The 21,916-nt window shown below is 39.2% G+C and overlaps 1 protein-coding gene across 1 annotated transcript in view; it reads left to right on the top strand.

Annotated features, from left to right (window-relative positions):
• The first annotated feature begins 2,912 nt into the window (after positions 1 to 2,912).
• ppp1r9ba (protein phosphatase 1, regulatory subunit 9Ba) overlaps positions 2,913 to 21,916 on the top strand; it is a 42,793-nt gene continuing 23,789 nt past the window's right edge. Inside the window, exons 1-2 of the mRNA XM_026916517.3 lie at positions 2,913 to 3,069; positions 4,578 to 6,008. Of these exons, the coding sequence (XP_026772318.1) occupies positions 4,635 to 6,008 (1,374 nt within the window). The 5' untranslated portion in view covers positions 2,913 to 3,069; positions 4,578 to 4,634. The remainder of the gene's footprint in view (positions 3,070 to 4,577; positions 6,009 to 21,916) is intronic.

The following is a 21,916-nucleotide window of genomic DNA, read 5'->3' as shown; positions in this document are numbered from 1 at the left end:
TTCAGATTCAGAATCAGCAATGCTAGGAGATCTAATGAGTTCAGATTTTTAAAGTTATTCAAATTAGAGAAAAACATGTTAGATGCGCAACATCCTTGCTTCCAAAATTGTAATTACTGTGCAGTAAGTACAATAATTATGTAACTTATTGTATGTAAAGCTTTTTGCTTGCATTGGCTTTGCCTGTGTGTATGTGTGTGTGTATGTGTGTGTCCATGTCCGTCCGACTGTCTGTCTGTCCGCAGAGATGTGCGTATAGTGATTAAACTGTATATAATATACATTCAGGTAGAGCCTGTTTGTGTTTTAATCAGGTCTTTAATTTGGATAGACACAATGTGGTTACGTGCTTACAAATTTAATTCACGAAACTTCCGTTTTATTTCCACCTTAGCACAGACCCACTTGTCCCTTTAGGTATACCAACTTTCAACCCAAGCCTACATCCATATCTGAAGGCCTGTTACCAGTGCAGGTTGAATCCATGAATGTGAAAAATCCGGGTCACCATGGTGGCAGTGAGGAGGAGGGGTTGCTATGGAAACTGTATCTGTGAGAGGAGGGGAGTGCAGCAGTATTAAGCTGCTTCTGCATGAACCACCTGCATTTATACATCAGCACCTTCTAGGAATATACTTAGAGGTCTTACTATTTAATGATACTCAATATGTTTCTTACATTTTCAGTAGACTTTGTGAAACATCACTGAATTCCATAATAGGACACGCATTCACCAGTTTATGAAGCAGTTTATAAGACATAAGCATAAGCATGAGTCACATGCTAATGTGCCACATCCAGGCTCACTTTTCTTTTTACCTTGGCATGGTATCATGTGGTGATTTAAGGAGAGTACCATATTTCTTTTCTAACAGTTTATTTAAAGGGATTGATTATGCACAATTTCTGTAGGTCTTAGCACTAATCTTTAAGTGGTTCTGCTCTGATTCTGTGCATTTTATCCATCTTATCCCCATACACAAAAATTATGAGAACTAGATAACAGTGAACTCTTACACACACACAAACACACACACACACTGGATTAGCTGGCCATATCAGCAAACAGAATTCCCACACATGCATTACTGTGCTTGCTGTGTGTAGCACTTTACTGTTCCCCAATTTTGCAAAGGTAGCCTATGAAATTATAATAAAATGACGAATTTAAAGCAATAGGTACCTGGTCAGAGGGGTGGTCTTGCAGCAGTGACGTTCCTCTAGGCTCTAGGTGTCATGTCCCCAACCCATCACGTGGTGTCGCTCTTCTCAATGCGCTTTCCAGAGGAGATGCACATCATGCCAAAATGGGTCAGTGTGTCTCCTACAGGGTGTAGTGTGACTGCTGCAGTGATTTCATTCAGCTTGTCTGATGAATTCACTCCTCACATAAATCTGATCTTAAGCTCATGAACAAAAAAAAAGCAAAGATTAGCTGTGATTTTATTGGTAAAGGTTATTGATGTCACTCAACACTTGTTCTTTAATACTAAACTACACACTTATCATCAACAAAATCAAGCAAATTATAAAAGGCCCCAATCCTTGCGACACTCCCTTTCCTCTAACAAACTTGTGCAATATCAAAAGAAATTAGTATTTTGAAACATTATACACTTTTATACTTTGTGACGAAATAGCACTTGCCACTCGTTGATGTAAGATTTTCCAGTAAGATTTGCCCTCTCTCCTTCTCAAAAGATTGCAAAGGCTGCAATCTGACTACTCTATAAACTCAAAGGATCAAACAGTAAAAATGTGTCTTATGTTTATCTTATTTAGTATATTTCTGCACTGCCTGTCATTCACTGGCCTAAATAATATAATCCTAAAGAGTCTTTTTAATGGTAAACAAACCATACAGCAGATGCTTGCTTCTACCAAACTGGAAGGGTTTTTTTGGGCCTAAACTACATTTCTCATGAAGTAGTCATGAAAAGCTGATGAATAGATTAACTTATATCTTTAAACACATATTTTAAAATTAAAGCAGATTTATAATCAAGAAAATGGCAACCCAGGATTCTGAAAGATCTGTTTTAGGGCCTTTGCTTGTCAATTCTGTTTTTTTTTTTTTTTTTTTTTTTTTTTTTTTTTTTTGTCTTTTCAAGAATGGATACTTTATTTGGAACTGCTAACTAAAATTTGTTATTTTTAGGAATGTGCAGAGAGTAGCACTGACATTTCACACCTCCAGGGTCCCCTGCTCAATCCTGAGCTCAGGTCGCTGTTTGTGAGTGTCTGTGTGGGTTTCATCTGGCTTCTCTGGCTTCCTCGGACTACACAAACATGCTAGTAGGTAGATTAGCCAAAATAAATTAGATGTGTGTGTGTGTGTGTGTGTGTGTGCATGGTTCACTGTGATGGACTGGCTTCCTATTCCCAGGGTGTATTCCTATCCTATGTCCAGTGATCCTTGGGTAGACTCTGAACCACTGTGACCCTGAATAGGATAAAGAGGTTACTGAAGATGAATGAATGAATGAATGAATGAATGAAGATATTAACTGTGGAAAATCTGTTAAATATTCTGTTATAAATCATTTGCATGCCTATCCTTTGGCTTTGTAACTATCTTCACCCTCCTTTGTATCCTTTGACCAGCTTTTGTAATCTAAGTAGTAATGTTTGTTGTAATATTGGTTATTTCTGTACAATGTTTCTGTTTGCTGCTTAATAATCTGGACTGTTGTCCTGGTGCAGGGTGCCCCAACAGCTTCTTACACATGAATTACAGTACAGTAGCATATTTTTCACTCACAAACCACGGGGATGCAAACTTTTGCACGGAGCTGCATATGTAGTATTCACATGTTGAGCAATGCTACCACGCTGCATGTTTCTAAGCCCACAGGAGGAAAATGTGATGGAAGCAGTGATGCCATGCGCGAGAGGAGGGGCGGGGCTGTGAGCTGAGCTGTGAGCGCGAGCCGGGGAGAGACAGCGCGGCCGCGTCACTGCTGCTCGCTCGCGGGGAAACCGACAGGCTGAAAACGGCTCGCGGACACAATGGACTCGCAGGCGGACGGAGTTTAACGCACTGGAGCTTTGATGAACACGAAAAACAAGGTGAGTCCGTGTAGTGACGGTGGCGCGAGCCGCTGGTGGTGCGTTTTTGTCCTCGTTTCTGTCTTTGATTGAAAAAGAGAACCGTTATTTTGGGCGACAGAAGATGCAGGAAGCGACGTAAGCGAGACAAAGGCTACATGCAGAGCCGTATACTAATGCATTAAATCGCAGTCAGCTCGTGCACAGCGTTCTGCTTTGGCATATTGCTATTTTTTGCGGTATTATTTGGACATGCGGTTTAGTGCGGTAGTACTGCGGTTGGGATGTAGCCTGTGTATTAGGCAGTGAGCGGGGGCCTCGCCGTTCCGCAGGGTCCTACTGTCGTGTTTTGACAGCCTTCCTGTTCGCTGACACACCGCAAATTAATCGCCTGCTATTCCGATAGGCTGTAGTAATTGCACCAAGCATGCGATTTTAGCAACATACAGTACCAGAAGCACAGAGTATAGTCAGGATGCCGTGTTTCGGAGAACTAAAGCCTAACCTGCTTAGATAAAATTAGTGGCATCAATCACAGGCAGGGTTTATAACAAAGCCTACTGCACCATGCCAGGATCTAGCAGGCTACAGGAGCGCATTCGGATTTATTTCTTATAGCCCGAGGAAAGCTTATTATCCAAGCCTATTAATGTTTTAATCAAGATCACACCTTTACAACAGAACCCATATAGTATTGCACGAACACCTTCTGATTTTAATGCAGCTATAGATCCCAGTTGGTGTAATAAATAAAATCCACTAGCAATAAATGCACAGCAAATACTGTTTTAATGTTTGTAACTGGCATAGTTACATATAAAAAGAATTACAAAGCCTCCTTCAATCAAGGACATAAATGTACGTAAAATCTAGGCCTGTGCTGGAGCCTATCATACCCACTCAGTGGATAATAAAGCAGATTAGTAGCAGATTCCTACAGTGTGTTCTTTCTTCAGCCTGATCATACAGATTGAGCTGAGCAAGGAGGATATGGTTGATATTTGTTGGATTTCACACAAATGAAGTTGACAGAAAATGTACGAATGCTAACCCCGCCCCTAGCCTTACAATTTTAGGGGCCAGAAAGGCTTGATCTAGCATCCTAAAGTTTTTTGGTTATGTTGTACTGAGAGAACCCTTAAGGGTTTTAGGTAGAACCCAGCAATAGAGGTTTGCCTACTAGAAAAGGGTCCAAGCAGAATCCCTTTAGAAAAATGGAACGTAAACCCATCCAAATAACCTTTACCCTCAACCTTCATTTATTTCGATATGACAGAGTTGTGTGAATTGTTCAAATTTGCAAGTGGGACACCATATTGGCCATCTTCGTAGGTATGGCTAGCATTTTAGCCCTCTTTTGCACTGACTTGCCAACCATTTTATATTTAATAAAACCTTGTTGTAGTCGCTTTCATATTTGTGAAAGGTTCTTCTATGTCTCGATCTTTTGCCTGTTTCATAATACTGATAATGGCCCCTGATTTGTCTCCGCTTCATGTTTGCTGCTGCTGTTGGGGTTCCACCTCCAGGGGAAAAGGGAGGAGGCTATGCCGTTTCATCTACTCTTTACCACCATTTGATTAACCATGATGAAGACTGAACCCCCATCTGCAGCCAGTGGCACCACAAGCACCACTCTCGGAGCTCGGAGTGCGTCGCCACACAGGAATGCATACGAGGCAGGAATCCAGGCACTTAAGCCAGTCAAAGACCCTGATGCTGCGAACGGTGAAGATGGCAAAGAGGGGAAGTCGCGACCTCTGGGACGGGGTCGCAGGTACGGCTCCAATGTCCATCGCATCAAGAACATGTTCATGCAGATGGGCTCCCCTGGGGAAGAAGAAGATCCGTCAAAGATGAAAGACCAGGCAGTGCGGCTCTCCTTGCCAAGAGCCAGCAGTCTTAATGAGAATGTAGACCACAGCGCACTTCTCAAGCTGGGCGGAACCGTTTCTGAGCGTGTGAGTCGCTTTGATGGGAAGCCTGAGGGCGGAGGTTCCCGTGGGCCTTCCTCTGGCTTCTCTAAGCTGCAGGAGACACGCAAGATTTTTGAGCAGCGCCACCTGCAAGAGAAGCAGGCTGCAACCAACCGCATCCTCCTGAAGAAGGAGCGTGCCTCAGGCTTCCAGGACAGCCGCCTGGACGTAGTCGTACGATTCAACGGCAGCACAGAAGCCCTAGACAGACTGGACACGGAAGGTGGGCCAGTTGAAGCAGTGTCACCCACCGTCAGCCAGCTGAGCGCCGTGTTTGAGAAGGCAGAATTGCGGAACAATCTCCATCGGCCGTCTTCAACCTCACTTCTGCCCTCTCGCCCCAAAATCATCCCCAAAAAGGTGCTAACATTCCCTCAACCAGGAAGCCAAGAAAATGATTTGCAGGCTAAGGAACAAGAAGCAGCCCCTAGAAGTCCGAGGAGAACAGGATCTCAAGCTAACACAACAAGCAACAAGCCATCAGCAGATGAGGCGTCTGTTTTGTCTGCAGAGCCAAACGCAAAGCAGTCAAGGGAACTCCAGGACTCTGCAGGAACCAATACAGAGAAGGAGTCCAAACCTGGGGAACAGGATGCTGCTAGTAACCAGGAAGCAGGGAGCAGATTGGTGCACGCGGAGGTTCATGCATCCCTTGAGAATGGGGAGGCTGAAAATAGTCACAAGGCTGCCGAGCAGAGAGATGAGCGCAGGCTGAACCAAGGAGACACCTCCACTAAAGAGGAGGAGGCAGCAGAGGAGGAGCACCTAAAGGAGGATTATTCAGAAGCTGACCTGATAGACATCAGTGCCTATAGTGGTATAGGTGAGGACTCTGGTGGGAGTCAGCTGGATGAGGACGAAGAGGCTGATGATGATGATGAGGCTTATGAACCGGAATCTAGCTGCACAGAGATTCCAGGACTGCTGACAGAGGATGATCCTCCAGCCAGTAGGAAGATCCGTTTCAGCACTGGGCCTATTAAGGTAAGCATTTTATGATGTCATTGATGTGATTTTTAGGAGTCAACCATTAATTGTAAAATAATCAATACTGCAGTTGTGGCCATTGGACTATGTTAGCAACAGAAGACTGGATGATATTTTGCTCACATGAATAGATTTTACTGTGTTATCTTCTGCAAGATTCTGACAAACCATAGTGCTCTTGCTACTTGACAGGTCATTTTTCGTATTCTGTATTGACAATGCACAGTACACTTTTTCTGTATTATTCACATTTCACTTAACCAGGGTACTCCTGTGTAATAATGTTCCACCTATGTTATTAATGCCAAATGTGGCTGAGAGTTTTTAATTTAGAGAAGGAGTGTCAAAGGATAACTACCAAGGACTGCTATTACTTTTACTATCACATAAATCACTTCGGTAAGTGCATAGGTAATTTTAAGCACACACTGGCCCTATGGCAAGCTGGTAGCCATTTCAGCAACACACATTTCAGCCAATGACAATCAAGCTGTTTGGCAGCATACAAGGGTTTGCTGAGCAGTTTGTGTCAGCTTCATTCTGCATTTCTACAAAGTGCATCCTTTACTGCAGGGTACAGCCACTTCCTGTAAGAGCTCTGGCTGATCAGGTGCCTTCATATGATCACATGCTTGCATGCTTCTGCAACGCCCATCACGCTGGCATTTGTACCCTCAAGAAAACTGTTAGGACATGTTTTTTTTTACATGTCACTTGCTTCACCTTCAGTCACTCAGGATATGAAAGCAGCATGTCACATTTTTCTACAAAGGGAGGACATATGAAGTATTTATATCAACTCTTTTTAATGGACTGACTGGTCAATAATATTCAAGCTTCTCTTTATATCTATCTGGTTAAAAATTCTGTTCTGTGGTCAAGTGCTGTCTGGTATTAGTGCAGTCTCTTGTGAAATATATAGTGGCATTTCATGATTTTACTGCCACAAGGCAGTAAGCTCTTATGGTACACTGGGCCAGCAATTTTGACTTGGCTAGTGTGCGGAAGTACCTTCTGTTTAGACGATCTTTGGCATAGCTAATCACAACTTTTGCTTATTTTGTTGCTTTTGCTTACTTATTTTATAAGTCAGACTATCCGGGCAATTATGCCTATATAATGTATGTATTGATGGGAGGATGTCCACATGATTGAAATATGAGACCTAGTGTTCTGTAAATATGAGATGAAGATAATTGAAACAGGTGTATTTATTACATTGTAGAAGACTTAGTCATGTAATGTATGGGGTTCCACCTTGAATGCTTCATGGATAGCAGTAATTAATCTGTCTTCTATAGGCAGTGTGCTGTAAGTGTCAGACAATGAAAAAAGCTGTATTCAACACTGAACCTGCCTGACAGTCATAGACAGAGGAACTGAAAGTAGGCTATTATTATATGTTAGGTGAATTCTGTACATCAGTTCACCTAACAAATTAGACCTCTCTATCTGTAGAAGTAAACATGGAAACACAAAACTGGTCTTAAATCCAAATACTGGGCATCTTTGTTTTCACAGCCTCAAACTATACATGGTTGTTCCTGCAGCTCTTAGAGCTATTACACCAAACAGTTTTACTCTAATAACAAGTAAGTGTTGGGAAAAATGTCATTTATCTTTATTTATTTTATCAAAGCAACTTACAATTAAGCTGAGCAGATGAGGGTTAAGGGCCTTGGTCAGGGACACAACAGTGGCAGCTTGGCGGTACTGGGAGTCGAACTTACATCTTTCCAATCAATAGACCAGAGTCATAATTGCTGAGCCACCCCCTTTCAATACTGTATTTAATCATCCCATCGTCGACTTCCGCCCTCGAAAGTATGTAATACCTATGTCACAAAAGTGACCACTTGCCGAATGAGGAAGGCAATTTGTTACACAAGGCCCAGTTTATTTGTAGGAAATTGAATGTTACGGTTTAAAAATATGTATTATTTCAAAGTATTTTATTGCTCTGGCTAACCTTTTTTCTGTCCCAAATCCAATGTGCCAGTTCACAATAATTTCTGTTATTTGAGCGAATACAGTAATGGACAGGCCCTTAAGATGGTGTCAGGGATTCCACCAAGAGCACGTGACAAGGGCAAGTCACCGTGTTAAAAACAGTGTTGAAACAGGGTGTAGTGATATGTATAAGAAAATTCAGTCCTGTTTGCGAGAAGATAAATTGTTTTAGGAAATCTTTCCAAATTAAATTTTCACACAGTATTGATTTTATGTGTGAGCATTTTGTGTGTCTGTTCACAATGCATATGGATTTTCTGGTTTCAGTGATATCACAGTGAAAATTTAAAAAGATGCTAACAATATCAAGAAAGGTTTTGTCCATTCATTCACTTATAGGGAATGGATTATTTCCATGAATACACCAGGCCCGCCAAACTGAAAGCACTTTGTATGTGGTGCTTTGCAATGCCAGGCTCCCAGTATGTAGGCAGAATACACACACTGTGCCAACTTATTGACATAGACAATATCACTGAAAGGGTTTTGTCCCTGCACCAGTGAATAAAAGCATACCCTACACTACACTGGATTTTAGGCTTTACTAGTGCTGCAAAGCTTTTCAAAAATACTGCCATAGTGACTTTACTATATGAAGTACTTTTAAATTATACCCAGGCTGTTCACTGTGTACCATTTCAGCACCAACAATTTTCTTTGTGACTTGTTTTGCCTTGCAGAGTAATTATAGGCTGCAAGAACCTTCTTCACAGTGAAGGTTTCCTTATCCACAACATTAAGCACTGTAAGGCAAATAAAAAATAGTGTCTAAATAGCAGGAAAGGGCAATTTCTACCAACCCTAGCCAGTCGTTTGCTCTTCCCTTCATTTTGTCCTCTGTCATTCCCCCTTTGTTTCTCCTCCCTCCCCTTGTTGTTCATCTCCCATCTGTAAACTTTGCAGCCTTGCAGATAACACTGCAGCAGCTTACAGTACTGCTAGAAACAAACTGCATGGTCTAGAGTGAAAGAATGAGACAAAATGATATGCCTTTGCAGTTTTGTATATGGTATTGTTATTTACGTGTTGTTTTTTTAAGAAGCAAGCATCTGTGTGGGGTCTACATGTATGTACATGCCCAGCTTTGTGACTGGCCTTATTATTAAGTGCTTCCTGATTCCAGGCAGCTTTGGGCGGCCCCTCTTATCCTTTCAAACACAGGAAGAGGTCCAGCAGTTGCGTGGAAGGAGGTGGCCGGCTTCATTGAGCTGGAGATACTTGTCCTTTTGTGCTAGTCAGAGACCAATATGGCATTGTCTTTGTTCTGGAAACTTAATGCTTGGGTTCAGCTTTTAAAGGACTCGTCCTTGTATACTCCCCATTCTGTAGAGTGAAAGGTCAAACGATGTTATGCGTGAACAAGAACTGTCAAGGCAATCAAAGAATGAGGATAGAAATTGATTGTCTGTGTCTGTACATAGCATTCAGTTCACTAAGAGCCAATATTGGATAGCATAGTCTTGTGTGAGCTCCCATTGTCACACAACTCATGCTAAGGTTGCTACTGATCTTATAGTCCATTCATTCTTTAAAATTTTTTTTTATTAAGTATGTATTAACTATAGACAATATACGCTCTTTATTCAGATGTAATTTCCTCACTTGGCTGCTAACTGTCAGTGGAAAACACAGCTGTCAGTCCAGTAGGCAGTCCAGCACTAGGCTAATATACTGTTCATATTTTACCCAGAAATGCACCAAAATCTGGCATCTGTCTCAGAAAACTCCTGTCACTTACAGCATTGCATCACCTGAACAAATGACAGCTGTGTGGTTTTGAAGAATGCTAGGAAGAGCTAATTGCTAAAAACAAACAGCGAAAGGTTCAACACCTTCCCTCAGACTTTACAACAAATCGCTTCCACCGAAACACAAGATGTGAAACATGGAAGCATCTCCAAAACAGCAGTTCTTATGAGGTGTTCCCAGTATGCAGTGTTGCAGATGGTTAGTATGTACCAAAAGTGGTCCAAGGAAGGACAACTGGTGAACCGGCAGCAGGGTCATGGGTGCCCAAGGCTCACTGATGCATGTGGAAAGCGAAGGCTAGCCCGTCTGTCCGATCCCACAGAAGAGCTACTGTAGCACAAATTGCTGAAAAAGTTAATGCTGGCAATGACAGAAAGGTGTCAGAACACACGGTTCTCTCTTTACATTCTGATCAGATATCAAGTTGCTCATCTGAGATTAAAAAAAAAACAGCATTCTTGACTTTTCATCCTAAAATTAGAAAATAAAGAATTACAGAAATATGCATATGCAGTAATTTAACTCTAGTACTTAAATTAAAAAAAAAATGCACAATGCACCTTAAATCCATACCAGTGGCTAAAAACAGTTTTCTTTAATCCAAAAAGAAATCCTTAGTCTGTGCAGGTGGCCTCAGAGAGGTCTCAGTGATCAGCACAATTCTGATTCAGTGCACACTGGATTGTGTATTTATGGGTGATTGCACATTATATTAATTATAATCTAATTATATAAAGATTTCAATATAATCTCATTATAATGTAATTTCCTGTCAGGTAGCTTGGAGGTAAAAATGCTTTCTAATTTTAAAAGGGTGGTTGGAAGGCTGTCTTCCAGGTTCAAAGGAAGCCTAACCATTTACTCGGTTAACATGGAATAAACGAACTGGGGCGTCTGTGTTCTTCACGCTATTTGTTTGCATTTGAGGCCATGCTCCATAAAGGTCTGCTGTAAAGAAATATTTTTGACCTTTCTGTAGTGATATAAATACAGGCTCCTTAATACGTGTTACAGAGAAATGTGTCAAAATGCAGTTAAAAATTGTGGAATTCCTCTTTAAAATGTAATTGAAGTAAAGTTTGTATTGTAGTTTCACTTTCAACTGCACTCAGGCTTTTTGTGTGTTTAACATTTTTCGAAATTATGGAGATTAAATAGAAGACATTAAAATTAGAGGGCACAGAGTGCAATTATGTAGTGAAACAATGATGATAGAGTTCTTTTTGCTTCTGTTTAGTCACTCTTAGTCACATGTTTTACAATTCGGAGATTATTTCATTATGTTTCTCACTCAGGTTTCTCGGTCGTCCTTGAAGAGTCAGAATGAACATTGTTTTACACACAATAATCTGCAGATGAATATTATGCTGGTTCGTAGCCAGTGCCCGCCATTGCGGAATTTGAAGAGCAACTCATACGAATTTTCAGTGGAAGAAATGAAGAGGTCTGAATCTGGCTCCAGTCTTTGCTTTCTCTTAGTGCTGTCTCTTTGTGAAGGAGTCAAAATGTATATTTCTAGAAAGATGAAATCCACTGTATTAATGTTATCTTTGTAAGAATAGCTTTCTTTGTCAGAAAACAAATCCTTTCATTTGCATGCACACAGTTTCTGCATGTTGCCTGGTTAACTGATGCCCATTACACTGTTATTGCTGACTCAGCAGTTAGCAGTTGCAATGGAGGTAATTTGTTTCACATTAATAGGAGAGATGGGCTCTGGTAGCCAAGATTTGGTTTGTGCCTTTATTTATTAAATGCTCTTAGAAGGTTTTTGAAGGTATTCTATAAGAGGCAAATTGTTTAGGTAGTCACGTTATTTTGTGTCTGTAGACCTTCTGGTTGGCTCTGCCTAATGGAAACTACATGACGTATAAAATTTCAGAATCAGTGTGCTGCTCATGAAACACAATCTGTATTTTACCTGGGGCCTTTCTGGACAAGCACAGTTTGATCCCAAATACCCAGTGTTTCCTGAAAATAAACATTGCTGCACCATGGAGACTGTTCGATTTGCTGTAGTTGTTGTTTCTGTGCTTATTTGTTCTTAAATATGCAATTAGATCATTCTGATAAAAACCCATAAAGATTATCCAGTCATGCTGATGCCAGTCTTCTCTTTATTTTCTGCAAGTATGCAGGATGCAGATCGTCCTTCACAGTGGTCATTGATGCTCTGGTTGTTCCCGTATTATCCCTTCTTGCACATTCACTGGCTATTGATGATAATGATTTTTACTTCTTATTGTACAGGTGCTCAGACTTTAAGTTTGATCACAGATAAAACTGCTGCACACAGACTGAGCACATTGCTTTGCTCAGTTGGGAGGGAGAGGGACACTGTCTGACTTGATGGCTGACTTGAGTAGCAGAATGACTGGCATACCTTCAAAACAGCAGACTAAATACATACATCTATAGTTGTAGTCAGTAATAAACAATATTAATCCTTCCCCATGCTTAAACATAGGAAAGGTTTCTTTTAGGTGTGTATTTGGCCGTATAGTTTTGGAGATTAAATATAAGGCATCGAAATTTGAGACACTTGAGATTCCTTGCTTTTTTATTGTAAGCTGTGACTATTGATTGTGTGGCTGTTGGTCTCCCCATTTGTCTTCCTGCTTTGTTGGTTTGGCTTTTTTTCAAGGACTGAGAATCAATCTAGTATGCTTAAAAAATCTGAAGTTCCAAGTAGGAGCAGCCATTTGAAGATTGAATGTCATCATGTGGCCCGTTGTAATTTGTTGTTATGTAAGAGACAGTCCTTAGACCACTGAGTCAAAGAGCAATGAGGATAATAGGATTACTACAATTGGTCCATTCTCTAAGAGCATGTTGAACAGTAGTGAAGTTTGTATGACTGGAAGACATTGTTGGAGTGCCAGAAGAATAAACCCCAATGTTTATTATCCATCTACAGTACCATAAAGTCCCAAGCTATATTAAAAAACAGTGGTATGAAATGTGCATTTTTGCTACAGTGAGATTCTGGTTAATCTGTCTCCTGGATGGACACTGAATGATATTAAGCTCAAATGTAGTGTAACATATGAAGGTTATGTCAAGAAGGCTTAGCAATAAGACAGTGTATTCACATATTGGCGATGTATAACACAGAATCGGTGCTAATCTAGCTGTCGCTCATTTTGGAAATGGATAGAGAAGTAGAGAATAATTTTAAACAGCTTGTGAATAAGGCTATTATTCCCAAAATAGTTTGCTTACATTTACTTATTGTACAAATAAGATAAATAACAGCAGCTTACCAATAATACTCTAAATGTAGTGATTACAGTTAAATTAGCGAAGGCAGCAGGCAGCATAAATAAATTCCTCATGAAGTCAATATGACATGATGTAGGCCATATTAGTTATGAGGCATTTAGTTATTATGTAGAACTAAATTGTTCTAAAATTTAAAGCAGTTTTAATTTTAGCTTGTTGATGACAAATACTATGAAACAAAAATACTGGGTGGCGTGGTGATGTACTCAGATATTGTGTTTTTTTTGTTTGTTTGTTTGTTTGTTTGTTTGTTTGTTTTTGATTTTTGATATAATTTTGAGTATTTTTAGATATCTTCCAATCCTATCTATCTACGCTTGTGTGGTACATTTGGTATCTACATTCAGCCTACTTTTCTTCTCAAGACTGATGGAGTAAAGACATAAAAGGAGGTCACAAAAGAAATAGACCTGCACTCTAAGCAGCAAGACTCAATAACCGCCAAACTCTCAGATCCTTCTTTTTTCCTCTTCTCGTAAAGCCTGTCTATAAATAGCTTACACATTTTTTGCTCTCTTCCTCATGCAGATTTCACAGAGGTATCATAAGAAATGCATTTATTCTTAAATTAGTCTCTTACAGGAAGTGGATACATAAATACCACAACATAACTTGTGGTCATTGAATTATACAGTAACACAGGGATAAAGTCAGTGTGTAATTAGTTATTAAGGCCAATTAAAATGGTTTATAACACAAAGGTAGCAAATTTCTGTTCGTGGGTATATGATTGTTCAGCAGCACAATGCACAATACAGTCAACTCCAGAATTATTGGTACCCTTCATGAAAGTGAGCAAAAATAAATATATAAATTGGATATCACATGCAATAACAGCACTGAGGCACTTCCTGTAATGTCTAACAAGGTTGGAGATACTGGTAGAGGGATCTTGTTCCACTCCACCATGCAAAACATTTCAAGCTACTTTTCTTAGTATTCTTGGTTTGCACATGTGGACTATCGTCTTCAAATCAGACCACAGGATTTCAGCAGGGTTCAAATCCAGAGTGAGAGGGCCATCATGAACCATTGATTTTGTTTTGAATTTCTCTTTTCTGTGTTTTGATTTGAATGTACTGTAGGTTTGGTGTCACTATCTTGTTGGAAGATCCATATATCAGCAAACTTTAACTTCCAGCCAAGTTTTGGACTAAAATACCGTGGTACTTAACAGAATTCATGATGACATCCATCTTCACAAGACACACTGGACCACTAGCCACAGAACTACCCCAAAGCTTTAATGATCAACCAAATGTCTTTTTTAAAGGATGCCAATAATTATTACAGTATTCACCGACAGGACCTTTACACTTGTGGTACCCTACAGTGTTAACTAAAAAGTCTAAGGTGTGAAGGTTAGACAAATAGTCAAATGTGGAGTTTGACCCACATAATTAAGAACCACTACTGTATGAAACCTTGGGCTTTCAAGAAACATTCAGATCTGGATAATGATGCTTTGTGACTATTGGTTGTCCAAGTACTATAAAAACTACTACATGTTATTGAATTGTTTTTCACTGTAGTGAGATAGGTTATTTGTTTCTCCTTGTTGAAGGTCTTGGAATTGACAAGTTGGCAAAATGAGCATGTTTTTGCAAGCAAATCTAAGAGTAGTGTGGGGTATAAATCTTAAGAGAGATTTTGATTTTGTCGTGTTAGAAATGAAACAGTTGTGATAATATTGTGTTTATTCTACTCCCAAGGCCGCCAGCAGAGGACTTTGTGTAATAAATGTATGAATCTGACTGTCTGTCTCTCCTTGACAGTCCCCGGCTTCCCTCACAGTTATATAAGCACATAAAGAGACCAGTGACGCACAAACACAGGCCAGTCAAAGCACAGGCCAATGCAGGATTTGTCATTGCATTGCCATTGGTTGCTGTCCTCATGCATTTTGCATAATTTGTAAGAAGTGACAGAATATTTTTTCCATTTGGTGTCTGGAGTATTTAAGACACAAGAGAATAAATATTTTAACTGTTTTGTGGTAAAAATGCTTCTGTTCTGCTAAAATGCATCCTTCGGATATAGATTGTATAATAGTAATAATAATAATAATAATAATAATAATAATAACAAAGATTTTGGCTATTAGCTGCATTTCACTGCTTTAAATTGCTTGTTCACACAAATTTGTTAGTGTAAGAGGTTGAAAAATGTCACAAGAGGCAGTCTGTGTGGTAATTTTACTTCTTCACACATACACGCACCTCACAGGCTTTCAGACCTAAGAAGTGAGCTTGAGTTTAAGAGAAGCTGAACAGTATTAAACTGATAATAAATAAAGACATCATATTCTCCAAACTGTGAAAACTACTTCTTTGTTGTCATGTTTTAGAAATGTCGGTGATTTTTGCATCTAAATGCAACCTGAATAGAGTTACTATCAATTTTTTTTTCATGGACACTTTAAAAAGGAATCCTTTTGGAAATCACCACCGTACACCATACACAACGTATCAAAATTTTTTTTATATACCTATCAAACAGTGATTTGTATGGCTGCCCTTCGAGGATACAGAGGATAAGTTACAAAGAAGCCTTAGAATAAATGGAAATAAGCTAGGGTCGTAAGGGCTAAGGCCAAATTAAAAAAAAAAAAATGTATGCAAATAAAAATGTCATGCCATAAACAGCTTAACCACTACGCTTCCTTTGTGATATGTAGGAAGTGAAATACGATAATGTAGTATACAGGTTTTAAAAGAACAGTCTGTTTTTAGCTGTGCTTGATGCTTTCTTTTTTGAGAGAGAGAGAGAAAGAGAGAGAGACAGAGAGGAATGTCACTGTGGACCAGTGGCACTTAGAGAGGTCTTTGTGATCGAGTGTTAAGCAAAGGCCATAGGACGAACACAAAGCATCCCTTTTAGAGGAGGACCTTAATGAGATTTCATCAAAGCTTTTAATATTTTAATGTTTTTTGGAGTATTTTTGTGGAGTATTTTTGTGATTGTTCGTTGGACCTTTTCAGGTTTTCTCAGCCAGTAAGTGAATGTAAAGGCTTTACCACAATGGTGGGTAGTTCCACCGCTGGGTATGGTGCGAAGAGGCCCTCAGTGCAGTAGTCAGTGTAGCAGAGGGGGTCACGTTGGAGTGTCCAGCACACTCGTTCAATCCCTTCCTTCTCCTCCCCCTTCCTCTTTAGCAGTCTTCTGGTGGCCTGCGGCACACTGCACCCTCTGTTCTCATCTCATGTGCCTTCCTCTCTCTCTCTGACATTCCCTCTGTGCTCTCACTCTTTCAGCTCTCTTCCACAAACAGCCTCTTGCATACAGCCTCCTCTTCCAGACACGCTCACTATAATCTTCTCTCTCTAAATATATCTCCCTTCTCTGACATATTGCCCTGCTTCTCTCTGCTTCCCGCCTCCACACTGTCTCTCGTTCTCTCAATCGTGCTTTCCCCTAATTCTCCGTTTATCTTCCTATTTGTTGTTACTCTTGTATCTATTACAGTCGTTTTATTTCTCTCATACATACAGTGTACAGTGGAAATGCACATACATGGTCTGGAGGGAGAAAGAGATAAAAAACTGACGTGTAGAAGGCAGGGGAGGAAGGACATATTATGCACACTACCCGGAAAAGACAAAGGATATAGGGCTTGTTCCTTTTTTTCCTTCATGCTCTCTGCCTTCACCTCCCTTTACATTTTTGTTTTACACAGACATTAAATCAGCAGATTGGAGGCTAGAGGACTAGTGGCTGTCATCGACTTAGGGGTGTTACCTCCTGGCTTGCTGGAAACCACGTTCATTCTGTTCCTGTATTATTAATTCAAGCTCTTGATGATTATGGTCATGTTTCTTTACATGAATGGTTAATATGTGCCCCAAGCTGTGGTTTTGTAATTTCTCTGATAATGAGTTATCTGCAGCTTCATGTTCGAGCGCAAAAGCAGTTATGTTGTGTTGAGAGAAGTACAGAGCTCAAAATGCGAGTGAACCAGAGCACATATAGATGTGTTGATTATGTAGTGTAAGTTATTATACACTCCTTATTTCTCTTGCGCTTTATCTTCTATATTTCGCAGCTTAGTACTCTCTCCACTATGTCCTGTTACTATAGTGTGAGACACAAATTGAGTCAAACGATGCTGATGTGCAAGAAGAATAGGGATTATTCTAGATATAGAGATTCTATGTAGTAATAAAGCATAATCTGTTGTGTAGTTGTGTAGTTCATACCATTTATGGTTAGGTTTAATGTTATGTAATGTCCGTGAAACGAAGACTTTCCTGGGTCAGAAATCTTTAAGGAACAGTGTAGTCTGTGATTGTTACAAAGCACTGGAGATTCATTCCAAAATGCTAAATAAACATCTCTTCACACAAAACCTATCAACAATTGTGCACAAGTTCATTTGGAGTGTCCACCATACATAAAAAAGTAACGTATTAGGACTTGCACATTAATATAAACTTTGCAGCTGGAACTATCGTCAAAGGAAACGTAATCAACATCTTCTGACCAGTCATACATAAATGAGTGTGTTCTGAAGTTTTTCATACCACAGCAACTGAAAGAAAAGAAACGTATGTTGTAATTTACATACATTTATAGTTACATGTAATGGTGTGGTACCTCTGCGAAACCAGTCATTTATGTTATAGCAGCTCTAAACAGTTGATCCCGCACCAACATTCACTGCCTTGTTTTTTTTCTCTTTTTCTTTGCATTTGAGTGTTACAAAGTGCTGACACTACAGTCTCCTTTGATAAATGTTCATACATAAATCTTGTTAGTTGTTACTATAGAAACGGTAATGTGTTACAAGTGCATACGTAAGCAGTATATGTAATTTGCTTTGCAGTCAGCACTACTTGTCTATAACCATGCTGTTATAGAAGACTCATAAATGCATTCTGAACCAATCAGAATTCAGCAGTTCCATGGTATTTGATTGTATGAAGGTTTAAAACTGATGAAAACTAACTATATAGAATACAACTATATAGAATTTATAACTAAATAACTATAAAGGCTGTCTATTGCTTGTTACATATCAGTAGTAAAGATAGCATTAATAGAAGGTGGACTGTTGCAGTATACCCAGTAAGTAACTCAAATAACTTCAGATAATACTGTATTGGTGTGATGTTTTTTTTGTGTGTATAAAATCATAGGTCCTTACCCTTGTTGACAGCATCCATTGAGAAAACTCAGAGTATGGCCATAATTGCCTCTGTCACTGTGCCCTGATCTTCTGGCCTTACTTACCAGGAAGTAAACAGCTACATATTGGCTCTAGTAGACATGAGACATTTTAAATACAGTTTTAAAAATGTAGACTTTTTCAGTGCGAGATATCCAATCCGCATTTCAGAACTAGACACGCTAAGGTAAGCTTTCATCCCTCATCCCACATTACTACTGATATACACAGAGGCCTTGATTTTTTTTTTGGAATAAGATCATTGTATAATAGATGATAAATTGTGTGCACAGTAAGTGAGCATGCTGGAGGTGATTTGCAAAGAAAAATTAGTAATGACGACACAGGAAAAGTAATGGCAAGAAAGAATATTTAAATAATATTATTATGTGCGCTATGTTTTGAAAGGCGAGTTTATATCGTTGAGAGACTCACTGAAGAGTAGAATAAAACTTGCCATGCATAATCGTGCTTCAAGTATAACAGCAATTAACAGCAGTAAGAGGCATCGAAAAGCAGCGTAAATGTAAAATAAGAAGTGTAGGCATGAGTGTGCGTTCTATTTATAATGTAATGCAAAGTAGTAATGCAAACGAGCTGACCCTTTGAGTCGGCTCTTTTATGTGAACGTCTGGAGTCGACTCTGAAGAGCTTTTCTTTTTTTTTTTTTTTGGAAATGTCAACATGGAAAATTCATCAGTAATCTGTAATCAAGATTCTCTCTGTTAATCACATCCACATCCAGTGAACTCAGATGCTGTTGTTTTGGCATATAACACTGTAGTGAGAATATTAAGATGTGTGTTTGACTCTTTTCTCCTGAGGCTGCATGAAGGTCCGACTGCACTGGTGCTAGTTATAATGTGTAGCGTAGTGTATTTGGGAGGTGAATATCACAGTGAATGGACACAAATCTCCATCAATTTGGACTTCAGTCAAAGTTAAATGCAGACATAACAGAATAATAATATTAATACAGGAACAATTGCTGTATTAGGCAATGGAAATACGTAGCACCTCACTGTTTTTACATTAATTTAAATGAAATGAAAAGTAATAAGTATAACACACTTTTGATAATCACAATATTTTATTAAACAATTTAAACTATAAATAGGCAAAGAATGACACATTTGGCTGGTTTTGAAAGAAAATCGCAGTGAGTCATGTGGGTACAAAAAGAGTCGGCTCTTACTGGTGAACTGAGCCGAGTGCTCTGGCTCTGGAAGTCCTATCGCTAACCTTTTCACGTGCTTTTTAACTGCTGCTGTCATCGGAAGCAGAAATGTGTGGTGAATACTGAACAGGAAACCAAGCTTACTGCAGACATTATTTTTATCATTTTTAAAAGCATTCTCATTATTTTGAGAGGCCTTTCTTGTAACTGGCAGAAGAAATGCGTACAAAAATATAATACCTGCCTTTCGGTAGGTTTATTTTGCGCACTTTATTTTGCGTTATACACGAACAGACTTTAAATCTTAGTAAATGACTTTGTGGGTGCTTAATTAATCTATTCGCATAGACACCTCCCTGTAAGTAGAAACACAAAATGTATAAGACATGCTATTTTATGCATTTGAAAGTTGCAACCCTTCATCGATCCTGTTTGTAAATCACCTTGCACATTTTTTAGCGGGTGTTATCATGTTTGCTTGTGTTTTTACACATGCAGACTTTTACTACATAGGGGCCTCGTTTGCTTAAGTATTTAGAGGTGCACTTTGTAGGTCTGCTGTAGCTCATTTGTTGCTATTCATAGTTTGTCACACCATCTACCATTAATGGAAAGATAACTGATGGAGATGGTGCATGGAAAAAGATGAGTAATATCTTTCATACATGTTGTACCAAAAGTTAGGTGCGTTTAATTAAGAAGGCAGTGAACGTTTTAAAACCCAGCAGTACTGCTGTACCTGATTCAGTCGTGTCGGAGATCAGGAGTAGCACATGGCCACACTTCCTGTGCGAGATTAATCTAGGAGCCTGACTCTCGGGGATTAGTGTCACATCCAGCCAGATTAGAGCATTACCCCGCCTTGCCTCCAATCCATCAACACTAATATGGGATTCATGTATGAATATCATCATGTTATGCTTCTGTTGTCCATTGACTTGATTAGTTTTGCAGATTTGAGGCTGGTTTTGCACAGGTAAAGAGATTGAGGTGAAAAGACAGGTGACTTTTTCTGCCCTCAGTCAGTCAGAGACAAAGAATTTAGGTTAATACTTTTAGCTTTGCGTGACAAAACCTGCCTGTGTTATCAGAACAACATCCAGCCTGGTGATTACAGAAACAACACACTACTGATTATTTTATATTTGTGAATGTATCCACTTCAATGGCCTTCATCTGTAGATTATGTGTGTTCTATAATGTGGCCTGGTGCTCCGTACTGAGTGTATTGGTGCTTCTATATGCAATATCATGATATTGTATTGGTATTGCAATACATTTCATTTATGCTCTTTTTTGTCAAATCATTTATTTTTAGATGTTACACCAATGAAACCAATGAGTATGCCTGTAACAATTTTGTCATAATTTTGTCTTATTGCATTTATTTGAGGTAATCAGGATTATTTGAAGTGAACACGATTAATCGTTATATTTTACAATCATAGGTTTACATACTTGTTAAACCATGTCATAAATGATTAGTAGATTTAGATTTAGTAGATGTTGATCCTTTGCCATTTTTGCAATCTAAACAGTAAAAAAAAGTAAAATAAATAAAAAAATAAATAAAAAATATGAAGTAACATTACTTATGTGTTCAATGGTGATAAACAGGTATGTGTTTCTATATAAGAGATTCCACAATCCAATATCCAGTATCAATATCAGGACAGTACTAGTTAAAAATGTTGGATCAGATATCAGAGGGAAAAAAGACTGATCAGACTTGCTTGTAATGAAATGTAATATAAGAAAGGAAAATAACATAACAGGGTTTGCTGTTGGAGAAAAGTAATCAACGATGGGGTGGAGTGATGTGGTCTGGCACAATGCAGGGGGCCATTGCTACGCCAGAGTTGATTATTTTCCTATAACAGCATGTCCTGAAGTGCTTTATTCCTCAGAGAAATTTGCCCGTGATTACAATTGTTTAATTATTAAAGAACATATTTTTCTCTCTCTCCCTCTCTCTCTCTCTCTCTCTCTCTCTCTCTCTCTTGAGCTTGTCACATAACGTAGGTCCTCTGTCCTGAAGACTCTTCCCATGGTGGAAACTTAAACGCACATCTTTATCTCAAAGCACTGATACTGTTTGAAGTCTTCTTTCATAAATGTTAAATAGAGAAAGCTTCACCAGAGCCATTTCCCGTGATGTGCCTTGCAGCCGGCACTACTATCAGAGCCAATCAGGTTCAACACTTCAACAACACTGTGGTATAAAGCACACAAAGTAGGCCATGCGATAATAATAGTAGCCACCTAAGTTACCATAACAGCAGATATTTAGCAAAGCACGTGTGGGAGTTCCTATCATGTCAGCTGTGTGGAAATACTTCGCACACAATAAAAAAGCTGTAATTTTTTGTAAGTCATGGTAATGGTTATGTAGTTCTTCCTGTAGTGCAGTAAAGTGTTTGAGCAGTTTAGGTAAGGTCATTTTAGATGGCCATCTTACATGAAGTGCTTCAGTTAAAATCACTCGTTTAAAACCTTGTAGTTAAAGAAAAATAAAGGATCAGT

This window comes from Pangasianodon hypophthalmus, chromosome 13 (assembly GCF_027358585.1).
Source record: "Pangasianodon hypophthalmus isolate fPanHyp1 chromosome 13, fPanHyp1.pri, whole genome shotgun sequence".
NCBI classification, from domain to species: domain Eukaryota; kingdom Metazoa; phylum Chordata; class Actinopteri; order Siluriformes; family Pangasiidae; genus Pangasianodon; species Pangasianodon hypophthalmus.
Note: the sequence above shows the minus strand (reverse complement) of the source record. Positions and strands in the feature narration are given on the sequence as shown.